The 18758-nt window shown below is 38.4% G+C and overlaps 4 protein-coding genes across 9 annotated transcripts; 2 read left to right on the top strand and 2 right to left on the bottom strand.

Annotated features, from left to right (window-relative positions):
* Positions 1-128: 128 nt before the first annotated feature.
* On the bottom strand, positions 129-6649 carry LOC149035981 (uncharacterized). Of its 6 annotated transcripts, XR_016181888.1 has the most exons (12): positions 6478-6649; positions 4950-5298; positions 4557-4637; positions 4381-4440; positions 3836-3880; positions 3489-3527; positions 3278-3346; positions 3008-3066; positions 2423-2522; positions 1328-2097; positions 456-1168; positions 129-402 (listed from the first exon to the last, which is right to left on the bottom strand). XR_016181888.1 is itself a non-coding variant. In XM_089190241.1 (11 exons), the coding sequence occupies exons 2-10, from the start codon at positions 5235-5237 to the stop codon at positions 482-484; spliced, it is 1428 nt and encodes a 475-aa protein (XP_089046367.1). In that variant the 5' UTR covers positions 5238-5298; positions 6478-6649; the 3' UTR covers positions 129-402; positions 456-481. The 6 variants fall into 6 exon arrangements, 3 of the variants coding, with proteins under 3 accessions (XP_089046367.1, XP_089046368.1, XP_089046366.1); XR_016181887.1 differs by having other exon boundaries at positions 456-2097; XR_016181886.1 differs by having other exon boundaries at positions 129-1168.
* Positions 6650-7256: 607 nt separating this feature from the next.
* LOC149035980 (general transcription factor IIE subunit 1-like) lies at positions 7257-9544 on the top strand. Its single transcript, XM_089190243.1, has one exon. It carries the CDS (start codon positions 7339-7341, stop codon positions 8647-8649), a length of 1311 nt encoding a protein of 436 aa, XP_089046369.1. The 5' UTR covers positions 7257-7338; the 3' UTR covers positions 8650-9544.
* Positions 9545-9728: 184 nt separating this feature from the next.
* LOC149035979 (eukaryotic translation initiation factor 3 subunit H-like) lies at positions 9729-13718 on the bottom strand. Its single transcript, XM_089190247.1, has 7 exons — positions 13536-13718; positions 12544-12703; positions 11818-11985; positions 11508-11607; positions 10813-10962; positions 10306-10441; positions 9729-9992 (listed from the first exon to the last, which is right to left on the bottom strand). Exons 1-7 carry the CDS (start codon positions 13620-13622, stop codon positions 9777-9779), a joined length of 1017 nt encoding a protein of 338 aa, XP_089046373.1. The 5' UTR covers positions 13623-13718; the 3' UTR covers positions 9729-9776.
* A 42-nt stretch (positions 13719-13760) lies between these two features.
* Positions 13761-18687, top strand: LOC149035978 (tyrosine-protein kinase Src42A-like). The gene is made up of 2 exons (XM_089190239.1): positions 13761-14318; positions 15731-18687. Exons 1-2 carry the CDS (start codon positions 13936-13938, stop codon positions 16884-16886), a joined length of 1539 nt encoding a protein of 512 aa, XP_089046365.1. The 5' UTR covers positions 13761-13935; the 3' UTR covers positions 16887-18687.
* The last annotated feature ends 71 nt before the right edge of the window (positions 18688-18758 follow it).

Raw genomic sequence — 18758 nt, 5'->3', positions numbered from 1 at the left:
TAAACCATAATCCCTTTTGGCGTCCATGTGTCAGACTATATTACCTGTCTTCCGCTTGGATGAAAAGATACATTCTTGAACAGAAATATAACTTAAATTCCCTTGATAAAAAAGAGTCTCACTGTGGATATTTTTTAAATACTTTATTCTTTAAATACTTTATGTATCCATGCGGACAATACGACATTGACGTGAAAAAGTACAAGTCTTTATAAAACTGGAAACTACGAGAATTCAACACTGCTTATTATGCGATATATATATATACATTCTATGAGAACGTTTACTTGCTATGTAACTACTTTATCTTTACAAAAACTGTTGTGTCCATTGAGATTTCCTCGAGTTACGGTAAAAAAGCGAATTTGCTAAAGCTCAGAATTCTACTTCTAGCACGCCATCCTCAATATCCCCTTGTAACGCAACTATCAGCAAGTCACGCACGTATGAGAAACTCACGCGAAATTTGCGCGAAGAACAATTATTGAACATAAAGATAGGCGGTCTCCATCAATGTTCCATGAACGTAATTACAACGATAATGAAGATTCTTTGATTTTCCGACCGCTGAGCAACCATAGCCATCCTTGCACGAGCTGACTCCGACACCGAAAGCAAAATCATCAGGAAAGCATGTAGCCTGTTGGTCGCCAATGCAACCTATCCTGGCAATATGGGTTGTCTTAACAGGAGTGATGTTAGGGTTGTCCTTTTGAGGATTACAGGTATTGGCTAAATTTAACCCACACCAGCCTTGCCTAAGAACGGACAAGTCGCAACTTTTACCAAAAGCTTTTAAAAGAGTGGCGAAGGTATACTGCTCCGATGGAACAACGCCAAACTGTGTTTTGAACAGATGTGTCAGAGACATGTTTTTGTTGTGAGTGAACGGTGCGCAGCTTGTTGTGGGACCTGATAAGCATACCAGTATCTTGTTACAGGTCACTGTTGACCAGCCTTCGTTTTTCATCGATGTCTTTTGAGTCGTGTCGGGTGAACTTTCAGCATTGAACGTTTTTGTATTTGCCCAGTTATCACTGACGGGAGAAAATTCGTCTTTGCCACCGTTAATCCGAGCTACCAGGGTCCAGCCTCCCAGCGCTGTGGCCGGTTTATCTGGATTGAGAATGTCTCCTTTTGGCTCCACACGAATCATTTCACAATGAGTCTGCAAGTAAATGAACAGTGTTCATTATTCATCCGATCACAAATCCTAAATGTAAGTGAGCAGGCCTTCTCACTTTCGACGCTTTCGCCGTATACCCCCTGTATAACTTGGGTAATTTTCCTGCGAATTTGTAGTCATTTTTTTAGATAAAATCTTTACCTTCGGCTTTGCAAAAGACGATATTTTTAGCGATGATTTCCATCCCGTCAGCAATAACTGGGCAAACCTGAAACGTCCGCTAACGATGAGATGTCATTTGTAACAAACAGAATACAAAACTCCTCAGTCTAGAGGACATAGAGAAATGACGTTTGATTAAACGCGCCATAGCTCGGCACGCATGCGTAATGCAAATTTGGTGTCATCGGCCCAACTTTAGAGCATCCGTAGCCATCATAACAGCTTGTTACACCGATACCAAGCGCATAATCATTCGGTCCACAGGTCTTCAACAGGTCACCTAGGCAGCCAATCCTTGCAATATGATTGGTTGGATTCAGATTTGGGTTGATGTCTTGTGGGTGGCATACACTGGCAGTATTCAAGCCACACCACTGTTTTGCCATGCGCCTCAGATCGCAACTCTTTCCAAACACGCGCGATAAATTATCCATTGTGTATCTCTCACCTACAGTCACACCAAACTGATTATTAAACAGTTCCGCAAGAGACATGTTACGATCGTGCGTGAATGTTGCACAATGTGTATTCGGACCATCGAAGCAGACTCGAAGAATATTACTGCGCAAATCAGCCCAACCCACGTTTTTCATAACTTTTTGAGTGTTGGTATCTGGTGCAGTTTCGTCGTTGATGACGCTGTCGGTTGCCCAGGTATTGCTGACTGGAGAAAACTCGTTAGAACTTCCCGGAACCCGAGCAACGAGAGTCCAACCACGAACCGCCATTGGTTCAATCTCACAGTGGGTCTGAAATTTAGATACAACTTACAGTATTCAGAAAAGTGGATGATCGATAATTTACCGACCGTTTCGCTTTGTTTAGGCAAGAGAAGCACATCCCCTGAATGACATTCTCTTCTTTGTAATTCACACTTCAAGGGCTGAACGAAATTCAGAAATGTCATTGGCTGATATTTGTGCGGCTATGACATTCAGGAAAATCATACTTCAGCTGTTCGATTGAAATGGAAATGAACGTGGTCAAAGGTTCCTCCCTGTTGGTTGTAAAACTGGCCGCACAATCCAGACACATGGTCTAGATGGACCAGTTCAAATGTAATTTTTTACTGACCTGAAAGGGTTTTGATTTGCCTTTTATCCAATAAGCCCCGCTTACAGCCCCACGGTCCTTTGTGTATATCTCCTGGCAGTTGGTCGCTGGATTATCAGCACTGAAAATACCACACAGCTGGTCTAAGTCATAGATCTGTTGTCTTTCAAGAGAGGAATTAGCCTAGAGACTTTTAATCTTCCATCAAACCTAATTCCAAAGGTTGACGTCCCTAAATTGCTTTTTAACTTAAGATGTTTGGGTTTCTTGAAGATCCTGTTCGGACATCTAGAGACAGGAATGATCTAGGAAACAACCTAGGGGGGTTCAGAATTGCCCTAGAAACTAAGGCTAAAGAGGGATACTTAATTTCAGCAAGCTTGGGACGAGTCTCCTGTTCGACAAGATGAGTCGATGCACCAGTGTTTCTGGCGGTACGAGAGGTGAAGTTGTCACTTTATATTACTGCTAAATTTCTTTAGATTTGCCGATGGTTAAGAAATACTTTTGATGCTTGTGAATGTGTACGTAAAGAAGACCTTTATGGGCTAAAAATTTCCCTAATTTCTAATAATAAATGGAAGAACTTTTGCATCATAAACCTACCATCTTCCCAAGCCACACTTTGGTTTGTCCGGGTGACCAGGTCCGCCTGAGCCGCCCTTCTGTTGGTAATAAGTGTAGTATCATGTCAGTATATGGATCTTGGCACCCATCTTGGCTCCACCTCTATTCAGTGATTATTCCTTCGCTGATGTGTAAACCCAAAAATTCTTAACTCTAATTTTCCGTTGTGATTACGATCGATTTGGCTTTACGACGCAAACGCATCAATCACGAAGGTTAGATCTCACTAAGCGTATGCAAAGAACATACCTTGCACATCTTTTCCAGCTCCATGATCTTTTTTTGAAGAGTGGCTATCACGCCAGGAGAACACTGAAACTGATGGGAAAGGTACCGGATAAGCTTGTTAGTTAAAGCAGAAGTGTGCATTTTAGAAATAACGCCTAAAATGGTAAAAACAGCACGGAAAACAGAGAGAACAAAAATTAAAACAGACAAAAATGGCACCACAGAAACTTACCGGAGATGGTGCACAGACACCTGGTTCACCATTTGGGCCCTAAAATGATTTTAGAACGAATGTAATATAAAAAGTGAACAAAAAACATGTTCAGTATTGTGATATACTTGCTAATCCTGATCTGGTCATAAATTCATTGTATATATGCAGTTTTAACATCGTCATTGACTAAGAGGACTTGAACGTGTATTTTACTAAATTATGAAGTCGTTTGTTTATACTCTCATCCAAAAGTGCGACCACCAAAATAAAAAAGATACGATCCCATGGTATGAGTTTGCGTCCTCGATTATCGTGCCTTGGGAAAACTGTTTCATGTACATGGAAGTAAAAGCTATTCCACTCACCTTAGGTCCTGCTGGTCCAGGAGGTCCGGGTGATCCTTGGGCTCCCTATGGTTAAAGCACGCGATCAGTTTAGCTGGACTTGTTGCGTACGTTCAAATATGCACAAGTGTAGTTGGGCAACTCATAGGGAACGTCGTGAGAGGAAGGCGCACAAGCGGAGACCCATACTTAAAGAAGTGTAATCCTTACGGGCAGAGAAACTTGGCCGGTATGTTCCGTCTGTGTGAATCTCTGCGTGCGATACATAGCTCATGTATTAACGATTTTTCCTGGATTCATTCTAAGTGAACCATTCCATTCCCTGGCCGGATTATTTCGAATAGTGAAGGCCAGTAAAATTTAACTAAATGGAGGTAAACCTTAGGGAAATTCAAGGCCTGTCTAAATCTATTAATTATCAAAACAGCGAATGGTTGAAAACTGAAGGTTTCATTCGGTCTCATAGTAGTCTGGGAGAAGAAGAGACAAAAAGTGCACCCTTTTGGGACCGCACTATCAACAAGCAATGAGCAATTCAGCCTTTTATAGCTCTTAAAAATGCAAACCTTCGAACCAGGTTTTCCACTCGCCCCGTCTCTTTCCTTCAGAGCAAGAGTCATCATATTCTAAAACAGAATACAAAACAGGAGGAGTAACAGTAAGCGCCGTCCATTCGGTATTGATTAAAAGCCGCTAAATAAAATACAGATCTTGGACAACAATAAAGATGTTCACTACCAACCTGTGAGACCTTCACTTTACACTGAGAGCCACTGATACATCCAACAGGGGAAGGTGGCGAGGGAGCTGGTTGTGCTGGTGGCTAACAAAATACAGAAACTATCAACAAAAGTGTTACAATCTCATATGAAGTATGTTGGTGTTGCTTGCCGAAATAAATCTTGTATGGGAGAAGTTGGTCAGATTTTGTCCAAAATGACTACTTTGTCTCTATATGCTTTTTTGCCCTGCACGTCCATTTGTTAAAGAAACTGCCAGAATAAGTTGCCATGAGTAACGAACTACCTAAGCAGGTTAGAAGCAAGTATTTTCGGTAATAAACCGCTGGAAACATGGATTTTTATTGGGCATCCATCTGCCCAAAACACAGGACATGATACGGAAACAGACCAACCTTGACTCCTGCAGGCACCGGTGTGGCCGGGCTGTTTTGCCGCCCGGGTACAGGAGGCGACTGAGAATTTACTCCAGGGGCCTCCATAGGGGTACTACTCGCCACAGCAATGGGAGGAAGGTTGTTAAGATCTACAGTCGATTCTGTACTGGCGTTAGCAGGCGCTGGTACAAGCAGATATGTTCCATCGTTGTTCTTTTTCAGCATAAATTTTCCACCAGACTCAACCGGCCCAAGAAGGACCGCCAGATAAACGAAGGAAACAAAAACAACCTGCGTGCAGCTCATGGTGAAGTAGATTTCTTACGTGACCCTCATCAGTATTCTAATATCAACAAAACGTCTTACGCTGTGGGGAAAACAAAGACAAATATTTAAACATGCTTATATCATATTTCTCACTCATCTCCAAAACAAAGGCTTAAGATGTTGCTGATCCTAACGGTACGCAGGACGATTGTTTCATATGAACTAAGTACAAAATCTCTATGGCTTGGCTCATAATAATAATAATAATTTAATTGATGGAGGGGCTGATCGCTTAAATAAAACTTGGTAGGGGGATGGGGATTTTCCTGCTTTTAAAGCTTATGCAAGATGTTTTTAAACATCTTTCTTTATGTTTCTATTTTGCAGCTCTTTAGACCCAATTTGAACTCGAATTACGTTCGTTTGGCAGAAGTTACGAAGCCCTAGGAGAATCATAACATCTGAAATGGACCTAAGATTCAGGCTTTCTTGACGAAATGAAGAATACAATTAGCTTTTAAATAGCATAAGGACATAATCAAAAATTCAAATTGGATCGATTTGTTTTTCTTCCAAAAATGTAAGTTTTTGCAACAGAAAACGTCAATCAGAAACCAACTGGTGGTCCTAAACGGGTCATGACTATTGAAAGATAACATAACATAAGCAGCTGGAGTGGCAAAAATTTTTCATAGATTTTCGTATCGGCTGACTAAAACGAGTGTATCGTTTCTTTAAAAGTAAAAACGGTTATGACCACTGATGAGTCAAAAGGTCTCAAAGCACTAAAATTTACCTCCGTGACCGAAATTGATCTTTTAGTGTCTTATTAAACACATAAAGCTAATGTCGTATGAAATAAAGCATTTTCATTGAAAAATAGAAACAAGAGATCTTTGATTGAGAAGTGATGAAGAAAATTATGGCAGAATTTTTACTGTCTCTATTTAGCTTAAACGTAATCAATATCAAATTCAAAACCCGGACAAATGATGTTTAAAATAAAAAAAATGAAACTATTTCAATTAAATAAACAGGTGCAAGCAGAATCATCCAAGTCGCATATCAGTAATGAAAGCTAAAACTTAAAAAAAAAAGTTTCAAACAGGGCAACGACTGAAAGATACTTGAAAACAGGAAGCTTTATAGCAGGACGAGATCTACTGCCGCGTGATTGTCTAAAGACCGGCAAATCAAAAATGCGAACACCAGGAATATATGATAACTCTCAACTTTGCTAGATGAAGCGATTATAAACGATAAATCAGAGGAAACTCACCTAGATACGACTTTCTGTCCTTGCCTTGAAAGTATTACAACTGGTAAATTGACTCAGATAAATTACCTCAAGTAATAAATTCAATTAAGAGTTAAATAGCAAATATTGAAAATCACTTTCAAGGGTCTGGCGAGATCATATCACCTAACTCGTGCTTAACAATGAGGTAATTGGTGTAGGCGACGACGGACAAATAAAGAATAACCAGCGGAGTTGATACTTGCTGGTGGCAAAAGAAAGTAACAGGTGGTACATAGAAATGGGCGGACATAATCATTACAAGAAAACCGTCAATGGAACATAATAAACCTTCCTTTCGTAGATGAATAAAGGGGAGGGGGGGAGGGGTAAGTTTCTAAAGAAACTGAGGTGCTGCGTCGGTGAGAGAGTATAACAGGGTAATTTAGTATTATTAACTGAGTTAAAAACGTAAATTGGCCACCGTAAAGAGTTTTAAAGCTGACGTTTCGAGTGTTAGCCCTTCATCAGACGAATGTGTTTTTCGTATGCAGAGATCATGTGTAGATATAGGATGGATCTCAAAAAGAGACCGATGGTATCCAGGTGGTGGTATAGGGGGACATCAGACCCTGGCAGGATTTTGGCAAGATCACAGTAGGATTTCGAAAGGATTACCAAGTGAAAAAGAAGTGCAAACAAACAAAAGACAATACATATGTTTTTTTCTAACAAATAACCATATGGTTATATGAATGGTTTCACCACCTGGTCTGCTAAAGGATATAAAGGAGGTCTGAGAACTAAAAAAAAAAAAAAAAATGAATCTCTTATAAGGCCTGGCTACCAAGTTCCCTCGGATGAGCAAAGGGCAAGGGAAAATATTGGAAAATATTAGAAAATATGAATGGATCAAATATTGACGAGCAAGAATTACTGACTGTGGTTCCTCCAGAACTCAAACGGCTTTGTAAAAAGGTCGTGCGAGGGTTCTACGAGAGTGAACACGTGGCTATTATCAATGTATTAACAAACTCGCAATATCCATGTTTACAAGAAGACGATTTGATCCGACTGCTTAGCTTTGACAAGAAGCAGCTTCGCCAAAGTTTGGTACGTTTAAAGAATGAAAAACTCATAAAGCAAAGAGTTCACAAGGAAAAGAATCCAGAAACAGGGGCTCTCATTAGTTTCAACTACTACTTCATTAACTACAAGGTGTTTGTAAATGTTGTTAAATACAAGCTTGACCACGTGAGGAAGAAGATTGAAAGCGAAGAAAAGCAAGCCAAAAATCGTCCGTCATTTCTATGCACACAGTGCTCGAAAAAGTATTCTGATCTAGAGGTTGATCGCTTGTTCGATTTAGAGACAGGTCAATTGAAGTGCACTCTCTGCGAGGGACTTGTGGAAGAAGATTCTGCCATGATTAAACAAAGTAACACATCACGAACCAATTTGGCTCGCTTTAATGAACAAATGGAGCCAATTTTTCAACTGCTGAGGGAATGCGAACACATCAATCTGGCGCCAGCCATTCTAGAGCCAGAACCACAGGCTGCCCAGTTTACTGGTGGGATCCATGTGTCTCGCCCATCAGGTCACCGTGGGAGTAAACCATCTTGGGCAAATGATGCAGCAGGAGGTAGTGATGTTAGTGGACCAGGTATCAAGATAGACATCATGGGAGAGAAGGGTGATGAAGATTTAGGAAATGTTAAACCACGGACTAAAGAGGCACCAATATGGATTACACAGAGCACAGTATTACCAGCTTCAGGTGCTAAGAACGAGACAGTTGCTAGTGGACAAACCCATCCTGGTGAATTTCAGAACAAAAAACGGATTGGTTCTGGTAAAGATGATGAAATCCTTGCTGAATTATTAGTGCATGAGTCAGTAAACAAGAAACCACGCCTAGACATCAATGAAGCCCTTGGTGAGGGGGGAGATGATGATAGCGACTCTGGAAGTGATGAATCAGACTTTGAGACACCAACTCCAGGGCCTGCCACAAAAGAAAGTGAAGTAACAGAATCCATGGAGATTCACTCAGAAAGTGATCAGGAGGATGAAGAAGCACATGAAATTAAAATAGGAGACAAAATGGTGCCAGTGCATGATGTTACTGAGGAAATGTTAAAACAAATGACACCAGATGAACATGAGGCATACACCAAAACACTACAGCATGTTTATAGCCAGTTATATTAGTACTCATGTATGAATATGTACACAGAAACAGTGTATATGGCAGTTCAGTATCATGACTAAGGTACACTGACAAATACAAGTGTTAGTAGTTGTAAAGCATTTCTTTTGACAAAGTGATTTAGAGAATATATAATCTATCAGACGGTGTCGAATTGTTACATTGTTTAATTTTCAAAGTAATTTTAAGCTCAAGATACAACACAAGTACTGGTATTTGCAACTGCAAGTCACTGATTAAAACAAGAGTCAATTTCCTGTAATGAGTACAGCAGCCTCTTATTATTCAAGGACACCCTGGGGAGGGAGATTTAGTGTCCACAATGGCCAGAGTTTGTAATAGCTGACACTCTAAACACTTGAAATAATGTGTAACTAAACAAATATAAGGCTGCGAAAAGATTTGGCCACAAGCAGGAAATACTCATGTTCACACCTAATTGAAGAATGGTTTCTTATTTTCCTTTGTTGTAATGTCAGATGAAGTACTTAAGTGTCCACCATGTCATGCTGGAGAGGCATGAAGCTTTCTGCAGATTCTGCAATAATGGGAATTTGTTTTTACCATTTCTTTATGCATTTTGTCAGGGAGCTCTTGTCCACAATAGTGGGGTATCCATATTAGTGAGGTGTCTGCTGAGTGAGAGTTAACTGTGCTCTTTTGTCACAGGATGGAAAAACATGAGGGGGATGGAAAACTGGTCTGGATCTTTTTCATGGCCAACTTTTATCAGAAAGAACTACTAAGAGCATGTGAAAGCCTGAGAGATGTTTGTTAACCCAGTATTTTGGTTTTTTTTTTTTTTTTAAAGAAAACATCGTGTTTGTGAGATCAAACTCCAGCATACATGTAGTTTTTAAATATTATTTCATCAAATTAAAGAAGACATTTGTCCTATATAGGAACCGATCATATTTTGTACCATTAATCTGTATTATATCATAATCATAGCCTTAAATTATTTTAAAGGCCATAAGTTTCCAAGTCTGTAACTATGTGTTCACCCTCATTAACTGAAGATTATGACTTAATTACTTTTTTACTTGTAAGTTTATCCCTTGACAGACAAAAATTATAGGTATTGGAGGTACAAGTTGGTTTTTATTTTCCAGTTCAGTCCATACAAGATCTATTTTTCATTATCCTGCAGAGCTTGTGCAAGAAACAGCTTACCAAAGCTGTGAGTGGCAAACTGATTCACTTGTTTACTGTATGTGTTAACTTGTTGAGATAACAGAAGGTAATCAAGTCGAGATGGTGACTGCAGTGGTTTAAATATCTTTGACAAATCTTCCTCTGGTAAGGGAGGGTCTCCCCGAGAATTCCTCTGAGAATTTTCCCCTTGCTGAAAAGCACAAAGAAAGTTGTCATCATGCACATCTTGACATAAAAGGAAACCCTTTTTTTGACACTGATTCACTTGAATTGTTCACTGTTGCAATTTATTACGCACTTTAAGCAGTTTCAGAATATTGAGCCTAAGAAAAGAGCTGCAGCTTTTACAGGGCTCAGACCCCTTGCATCCCTGGTTGTAATGTCTTTAAGTAGGACACTTCAGTAACATATGACAAAATAACTGCCTCAAAAAAACCAGAGGGCCTCTAGAAGAGGGAAATGTTTTACTCTCATCTATTTACAACACAACATAAGCAAATTACCCTTCTCTGAATGTAAGCTTCTTTCTGTTGTTGTTGCCTTGCTACATTTCGCAGATGATTGTTGAATTTATTGGCATCTTGACAAAGTTCGTCTACAGTTGCCATGAGCAGCCGAACATTCTTTTCTAAATAGGAACTATTTCAAGAAAAAATGGAACACACCATTGGCATACCCTGAAGGAAGTATTTCTTGTAATCTATTGAAAGAGTGCCATTGGTGAAGACTACTTCACCCAGCAACATGAAACTAGAAAATTAATGAAAACCAGAAACCTGATAAGGAAAACTGGAAAAGGGCCAGATTAAGGAGAAAGATGGGGAGGGGTGGGTGGGGGTGCATAAAGATATTGTTTTACTTCTCCACCCCTTCCATCAACATAAAGAAAAAGTAAAAAAAAATTATTAGGTAACCTGGTGGGGCTGCCACTATTCATGGTTACATTTTGTTTTCATTTTTGTTTTTAGACCAATTAATATCAACTAAAAATAAATTCAAAACTACCATACCCTGTAGAGAGGCTCAGAAAATTGTCTGTTTGCGTGTGAGGTGATAATACCTCGACTTCACACAACAGAGAATTGATGAGGGAAGAATTCCTTATCACAAGAGGAATCTCTTCAAACATGGCTTCAAAACTAAGACCACTCTTTGCAAGCCTAAAAAGAAATTGGAATCAGTGTGACTTGAATCCACCTGGAAAAATCAATCCTATAATTCTGGTCCCCTAGGCAATATTTGGGCATTAAGAAGTTCGAGTTGTTTTAAGACCATTGTCTGTCATCAACTGAGTTTAGTGCAACTCGTACTAATCCAGGTAAACTTTGAACCTCACAAACAACTAAAGGGAAGAGTTTGTAAAGAAACTGTGCTGCAGCATTGGTGGAGGGGTACTATGGGATACTTTGGTTTTATAACTGAGTTGATAAATTGTACATTAGCCGCTGTAGAGAGTTTCTAAAGCTGACCTTACAAATGTTAGCCCTTCATCAGAGCAAAACAAAAAAAGGCTAACTCTAAAAACCTCAGCTTAATAAACCCTTTACGGTAACCTAATAATCTATGAACCTTACAAAACATCGATTCTCAGAATTTCTGCTCCTATTGAGACTGTTAGAAGCTAGTCACTCTCAGGGGTCAAAAGGTTAAAAGTAAATTAACAACCATATATACCCCACTTAAATTTCAGTGAAAATTCTCTTACTTTTCAGCACTAAACTCTTCATCTTTGTACATTGACATCATTTTGTCAGACAAACGGAATACTTTGAGAGACAACATTCCTTGTGAAGTCTTGAGTGGATCTAAAGATGAACACAGTGGCATTAATAACAAAAGTTAAGCATTGTTAATCAGCATTTCTTGTAAAATAATACAACCTGTAACTCCTACTTAGTTAACATCTTAATCAAGAGATACAAACAATTCCTCTCTAACCACCACTCTCACTACGAAATTTATTGTTGTGGCTGTAACATTTTAATAAGGGAAAAAACAGATCAGTCTGATCTTACCATAGATAAGTACGACAGATTCTTCAATTGAACTCTGATAACTGAACTGAGAGTCAAGTAAATTTCTATTGATAAATGAGCCAAGGTATGTTGATTGATACCATCCAACATGCAAATGGTCCACATTTACAGCCCGTAGCCGACGCATCATCTCCATTTGGTAGTTTACTATCAAGAGAGAAAGAAGTGAAAAGTTAGATCCTAGGTTTGACTACAGAGCAAGCCTGTGTCATTCACTATGTCAGTAAATGTCTAGTACTAAACTAAAGTATCTATAACAGTGAAAAGCACATTTTGAAGGAGTGCCAAAAAGTACAGTGCAACATCAAATTTATCACTGAAAATAATAGCAGGGCAAATAAAATCAAAGGAAGATATTAAAAGTTGATCAAAACTCAAATTCAAAACAAAATTCTCTTCAGTGCTAGAACATATGAATTAACAACTTACAACTGGTCTCAGTTTTGTATCTGGTATATTGGTTCAGAGGTTAGCACAAGTTCTCACAATAAATTACAGAGTGAAGTAAACCAAAACATGGGCACAGAAATGTACAGGAGACCACATCTTGATTGATTTCATTTTAAACTTTTGATAGGATGAGAGGTGGTGTGATGTGCCAGGACAAATCCCAACTAAAGAAGAGCAAAACCAGTACAATCCAGGGTTATCATCAAGTCAGTTTCACAACAACATTTAACAAGAAACTTGTCAGCTGATTCTCACCATCATCCTCATCATCATCATCACCAGCTCTCGAGGAGGGGAAAGGGAAGCAGTTTGTGATCTCAAGTTTGTTATTCTGAATCAATCCAAGTAAAACTCCTTGAACAACCTCGCCAGCTGATCTTTCATCTTGGCAGTGTTTGATAATTTTCAACACAACCTGAAAGAATTCATACCAAGTTAATAGCAAGATACTTTGACAGGAAATATTACTTTAACTCTCAAAGTTTAAGGAAGTTATTTCAGAAACATTCAAGTCTACATGTGTATTAATATGATACCAATAGGTTTTTACCTGGTAACATTAACCTTTCAATGAAAACTCTACATGTTTGGTTAGTTCTGAACTGAAAGTCTTCAGAGTTGAGGGCCCAGTTGTCGGCCACTCAAATAAAATAATTACATGTCCACTTCATGAAAGCTGATTGGTCAGTTTTTTTATTATGTCCGTAAGTAAGACTCAAATAACAGTAAGCAGTTGTAAATGTTCAGTTTTGAACCATTGGTAAAGACAGGTTCCATGCCATGGTCACACTACAATGTAAATAAGTATATTAGTAAACAGTGATAGAAAATGAAGTCATTCATATCTCTTTAGAGGAGTCAGTATACCAATGGTAGTTCTTAGAAATGGTACCGAACGTTAATTAAACATCAGGTAGAGATGACAAGAACACCTGTTTTTCTTCACTTTTGCCAATCAATATATTCTTGTTACCAATTATTGTTGACAGCAGTCAAACATTTGACTGTTCTTAAATACGTCTTCAAAGAGAATTCCCTTTAGAAGAAAGAGAAAAAGAGCGATCTGTTGACAATGTCTTGACAATCAACGAAGACGAGGAAAAAAATGCGCTGAGACTTAAATTATTTCTTAATAGAAAAGCAGAATTGGCCGATCACGTGTGTCAAAAGTTTATGAATTTCCCCTTCATATCAAGATGATTAGTCTGTGATAAATCCATAGAAACAATTTTCTTGTCGACACGTACCAGTCCTTCAACTTGAACACTATCGATTCGACTTGAAGACCCAGACAAACTTGAATTTGAAAAGGAAGAGCCACCTCTTTCCGCCATGTTTGAGAATATGGTGATGAAACGGCCGAGAGAATCTGGATAAGAGAATTAATCGGGCGTAATCGTTGCCTCCGGCGGTAACGACTTTCATTCGGAAAAATTATCGGCAATGACGTAATGAGAGCCGCCTCGCTCGGAGAAGTTTCCTATGTAATGTTGATCTTCAACCACTGAGTTCGGCGCAGAAAAAGAAAGGAAACTCTGAATTTATATTGCTTTACACGAGGGGTACTTGAGGCTTTGTTGAATTCATAACATTTGCTTTAAAGTGAAGTTTTAATAAGAAAGATTCGCAAAATAGTTAGTCGATGGTATGGGCTGTGTTTGCAGCAAACGAAAAAGACAAGAAGCAAACGGGAACTTTAAGACTTCCTCGAAAAAAGCTCAGAGCTTTGATAATGTGAACGCTGATGAAAAGGAAACAGGGAATAATCAAACTTTACCAGCTCTACCTGACCTGCCTGAAATCCCTCAGCAGCAGGCCGAACCGAAACTCGTTTATGTGGCGCTGTACGACTATGAAGCACGCACATCAGAAGACCTTAGCTTCAGGAAAGGAGAGAAACTCGAAGTGATTAATGGCAATGATGCTATCAACGGAGCGGATTGGTGGCAGGCACGTTCTCTGGTCACAGATGCTGTTGGATATATTCCTAGCAACTATGTTGCTCCAGCGGCTTCTCTGAAAAGCGAAGAGTAAGTGCACGTTAATTTACAGCTGCGGAAATGCACATTTACAAACTCCTCTCAATCACATAGCGGTCTGCAATTATTTAATTTATGGTTCCGATTCGGACAACAAAAGATCTGACATTTTTCTTCTTAAGAAAAAACTAATTGTAGACTTTCTTTTTCCACCCAACAATTCATTCAAAAAATTCGTTTGCTAAGATACTTTCGGAAGGATCAATTTCTTCGGAAACTCGATAAGAATTTGCGCGTTGGACAGCGCTTTCTTTACTTGAATGACAGACAGATTTGTTATTTCTAAGCCGTTGTGTCAACTTAAATCTTTAAAACTCAATTTATGAGTATTAGGAAGGACTTAGTCTGCCAAATAGAGTCAGACGAAACTAGCACTGATTTGCTGACGGCACCATTGTCTTAAAACTTCGAAAAGGAACACAGTGGGTAATTTCATCGAAACGTACATCAACCGACCACTCCTGAACAAGTTCATCGGTATTTGTTTTCTTTTTAAGACCTAAAAGAAATGTATGCCTTGGATAGATAGATATGACACATCTCGTGTAAAAAAAAAAAATTAAAACCCCATCATCCAATTTTGCGTGACTCGGAAAATATGCTAATTCAATTACACTGGTAAAACCTTTATAAGCTAGAAAAAGGAATGATGAATTCTAACCAGCGCGGACCACAGTTTCCGTTACTACGTCTCAAAAATAACAATGCGGTCGTTCATTATTTACCTCTCACTCCATTGCCAGAATTCAATGGTCTCCAATTACCCAATATTGTGCATAAATTCAATTTTGTAATGATTGGTTGTGATAAGGTTTATTTACTTTGCAATACACATAGTTTTGGGTAAACAAGATTATGGACACACACCAAGCCTCTTGCTCGTAGACAGATGTACATGGATCTGTAAATGCTTTATGAATGGCTGGTTATGTTAGTGGAAGGTTAATAAACCTCTTGACAGCTGTAGATTTTATCCCTATAATTTTGTTTGCTATTCTTGTAAAATTATCTGCTTGACTGCAAAGGTTGGATCATTGATTAACCTTTTTGGAAATAAAGGGCTGGTGATACCTTAAATAATTCCAGGCAGAGACATTTTTTTTTAATGATTTTGAATAAGAAAGAATTTTTTTTATTTTGAATTATTGGCACGCTTTTTGCTAAGACAGGACTTTGACCTTTGTCTAAAACAAAAGGTCACTGTTCCATGCAAGCAGAAGGATGATTTGATACCAGTGTTAAATGACAAATGTATATTAGATTTATTGTGGAATGAACTAAAAGTACAAGATCATTGAATGAAGTTCATTTTGCACGTTCAGAAAAGCTAACAATTTTTTCCATTTAAAACACATTTTTAATTGTAGTTAGTTTATATCTAACTTGTAATTTTCTTATTTTAGCTGGTTTTTTGGCCCAATTAAAAGAGTGGATGCAGAAAAAATGCTCCTAATGCATGGAGATAGTGGATCATTTTTGATTCGAGAAAGTGAAAGTAAACCAGGAGATTTCTCTCTTTCACTGAGAGATGGGGAAATTGTGAAACACTACCGCATTCGATCCATGGATAGTGGAGGTTACTATATTGCTCACAGAGCTAAGTTTCCAACACTTAGTGAGCTTGTCGAGCATTATCAAGAAAATTCTGATGGACTGGTCATCAAACTTGATAAACCTTGTCCCACATTACAGGCTCCTGCCCCTAAGGACCTTGCTTACAATACAAAAGACAAATGGGAAATTCCACGTGAATCAATTCGATTGGTTAATAAACTAGGCCAAGGGCAGTTTGGAGAAGTATGGATGGGACTGTGGAATAACACCACTCCTGTTGCCGTGAAAACATTACGTCCCGCAACAATGTCACCAAAAGCATTCCTTTCAGAGGCGCAAATTATGAAAAGACTTCGCCATGATAACCTGGTACAACTTTATGCAGTGTGCACGCAGGAAGAACCAATTTATATAGTAACTGAGTTAATGGAGAATGGAAGCCTCTTGGATATCTTGAAAAGTTCTGCTGGACGAGAGCTTCAACTTCCAGAGTTGATTTACATGGCTGCACAAATTGCTGCTGGAATGGCTTATTTAGAAATAAACAATTACATACATCGTGACTTAGCAGCCAGAAATATTCTAGTAGGAAAAAAGAATGTAGTTAAGATTTGTGACTTTGGTCTTTCAAGAATTATTGATGAGGGTGAATACAATGCAAGGGCTGGAGCCAAATTTCCCATCAAATGGACAGCTCCAGAGGCAGCTTTGTTCAATAAATTTACCATCAAATCTGATGTATGGGCTTTTGGAATTCTGTTAACAGAGCTGGTCACCTATGGACGTGTCCCCTATCCAGGGATGGGTAATGCAGAAGTGTTAGCTCAGGTTGAAAGAGGCTACCGCATGCCTTGCCCATCAAACTGTCCACCAAGTCTGTACACAATAATGATGGATTGCTGGAAAGCAGATCCCATGTCAAGGCCAACATTTGAGACTCTTCAGTGGCGTTTAGAGGACTTCTTTGTCATGGACACTACAAATTATGCAGATTATCCTGAATAGTTTAAATACAGTAAGAAACACTTGTATATTTTAAGACAGAGTTGTAAAGCATGTATCAGCTTATTACAGGCATGGAGTACATGATTTCAGGCTAAAAGCCTGTAGCTGATAATTAACTTTGAATCAACTTTTCCTAGCATAGGAACAGTCAGGAGAGGGCATTAGAAAGAAATCAGTAAGACGTCATGTAAGGAAATGAATGATTCTCAACTTGAAGTTGATTCGGTGAATTAACTGCTGCTGAAAATTTCAGAGATCTGTCATTTGGAGTTCGAACTTATTACAATTTCTTCCAAGAAAATTGTATTGAATTTCCCTCAGTGGGAGGTGAGTTAATGAAGTATCAGCCTCACTTTTTCAATTAAGGAAGATTGAGGTCTGACAAAATTCAGATATTCTGACAAACATCAATCTTCTCTACTTGCAGTCAAGACGGTAATTAAGTTTACTTGATACACCACCTCACTTTACAGTTAAGTAAACAGTTTTCAAACTTAGTTGCTGTTATTGTGCAAGGATATACTGACAGATTCACATCATTTAACAATATTTATAAGCATGTGCTTTTTGTAGTTATCTGTTTTGTTAGTGTTACAAAAACAGTTATTTCACAATAAGTTCATGGAAGATGTGAAGTTGAGGATGACAGAACCTCTATTTCTTTTATCTCCCTCTGCCTTTGTAGACAGGCCATGTTACTTAACCCTTTTACTCCCGTTAGTGACCAAGACAGAATTTCTCCTTACAGTATCAGTACAATATCAAGCAGACAAGTGATGAGAATAAAGAAAAATATCAATTAGAGATTATAAGTTGATCCAATACCAAATTCTCCAAACTAACCTCACAAGAACTGAATGGCAGACAGTTAGAAGAATTACTGAGCAGATCTTGGGAGTTAAAGGGTTAAATGTGCTGTAAATGTCAAATTCCACCATATTGCCTGTAAGGAAATACTAAGGATTTACAAGTAGTTTGCAAATGTTTTCACTTACCAAGGGATAATCTCATGCAACTATTGTCAAAATCCACTCAGATAAATTCAGGACTTACAAAAACATTTGCTGAGAAGAAATCTTGCATGAAGCCTACACTTGAATAATTTCATATATGTCATATGGCATGGCTGACATTTGATGTTTCTTGCTGTTGTAACAACCATGTGCAGATTTAGAGTGTTACCAAAGGTGCTTAAATACCCTGCTTATTTTTTTTAGTTTGCAAGTTTTGGTCTTATAACTTGAGATGTTTATGTGTTGTTGGTATGGAATAAGGTTGTGCCCTCAACAAGATATTTCAACCCCCTATTTTTCAATTTTCTGGATTGCCTTTGGAAACTGTTATGCTCATTTATCAGTATTGTGTCATCTAAATGTTTTGAATTTGTACTTTATCATGAAGCAACAACAAGAAACTTATTGAGAGTAAGCAAAACAAAGAAGATTTTACATTCAAAAACAGGCTTGTATCATAAGTGAAAAAATATGAAATATGCTGACACAGCTCACCCAAGCTATTAAACTTCTAGTGCTTTAACTTTAAACAAATGCAGGCCTCTTAAACTCCTTTATCTTAAGATAGAACTCTTAGGGCAGAATAGTTGTCTGCAGATGTAAGATGTGTTTCCTTGTTTCTACTTCAAAAAACTTTGTGTATATAGTGGCATATTTTAGCTTCCACTCTAAATCTAGATGTTTTCTACGATACTCCTACTTGCCATGTGAAGTACTTACTATTGCATTTTGAGGCTTTGATTATTTAAAATTTAGAAATGACTGATTAAAAGAATCCTGAAATTGCAGGAAAGGATCATGTTTTTAGTTAGTTTCACACAGATCACAGATGTGTCAATGTCCTCCCCAGTGTTCCCTG

This window comes from Pocillopora damicornis, chromosome 12, assembly GCF_964200805.1.
Source record: "Pocillopora damicornis chromosome 12, jaPocDami1.2, whole genome shotgun sequence".
Lineage (NCBI taxonomy): Eukaryota > Metazoa > Cnidaria > Anthozoa > Scleractinia > Pocilloporidae > Pocillopora > Pocillopora damicornis.
Note: the sequence above shows the minus strand (reverse complement) of the source record. Positions and strands in the feature narration are given on the sequence as shown.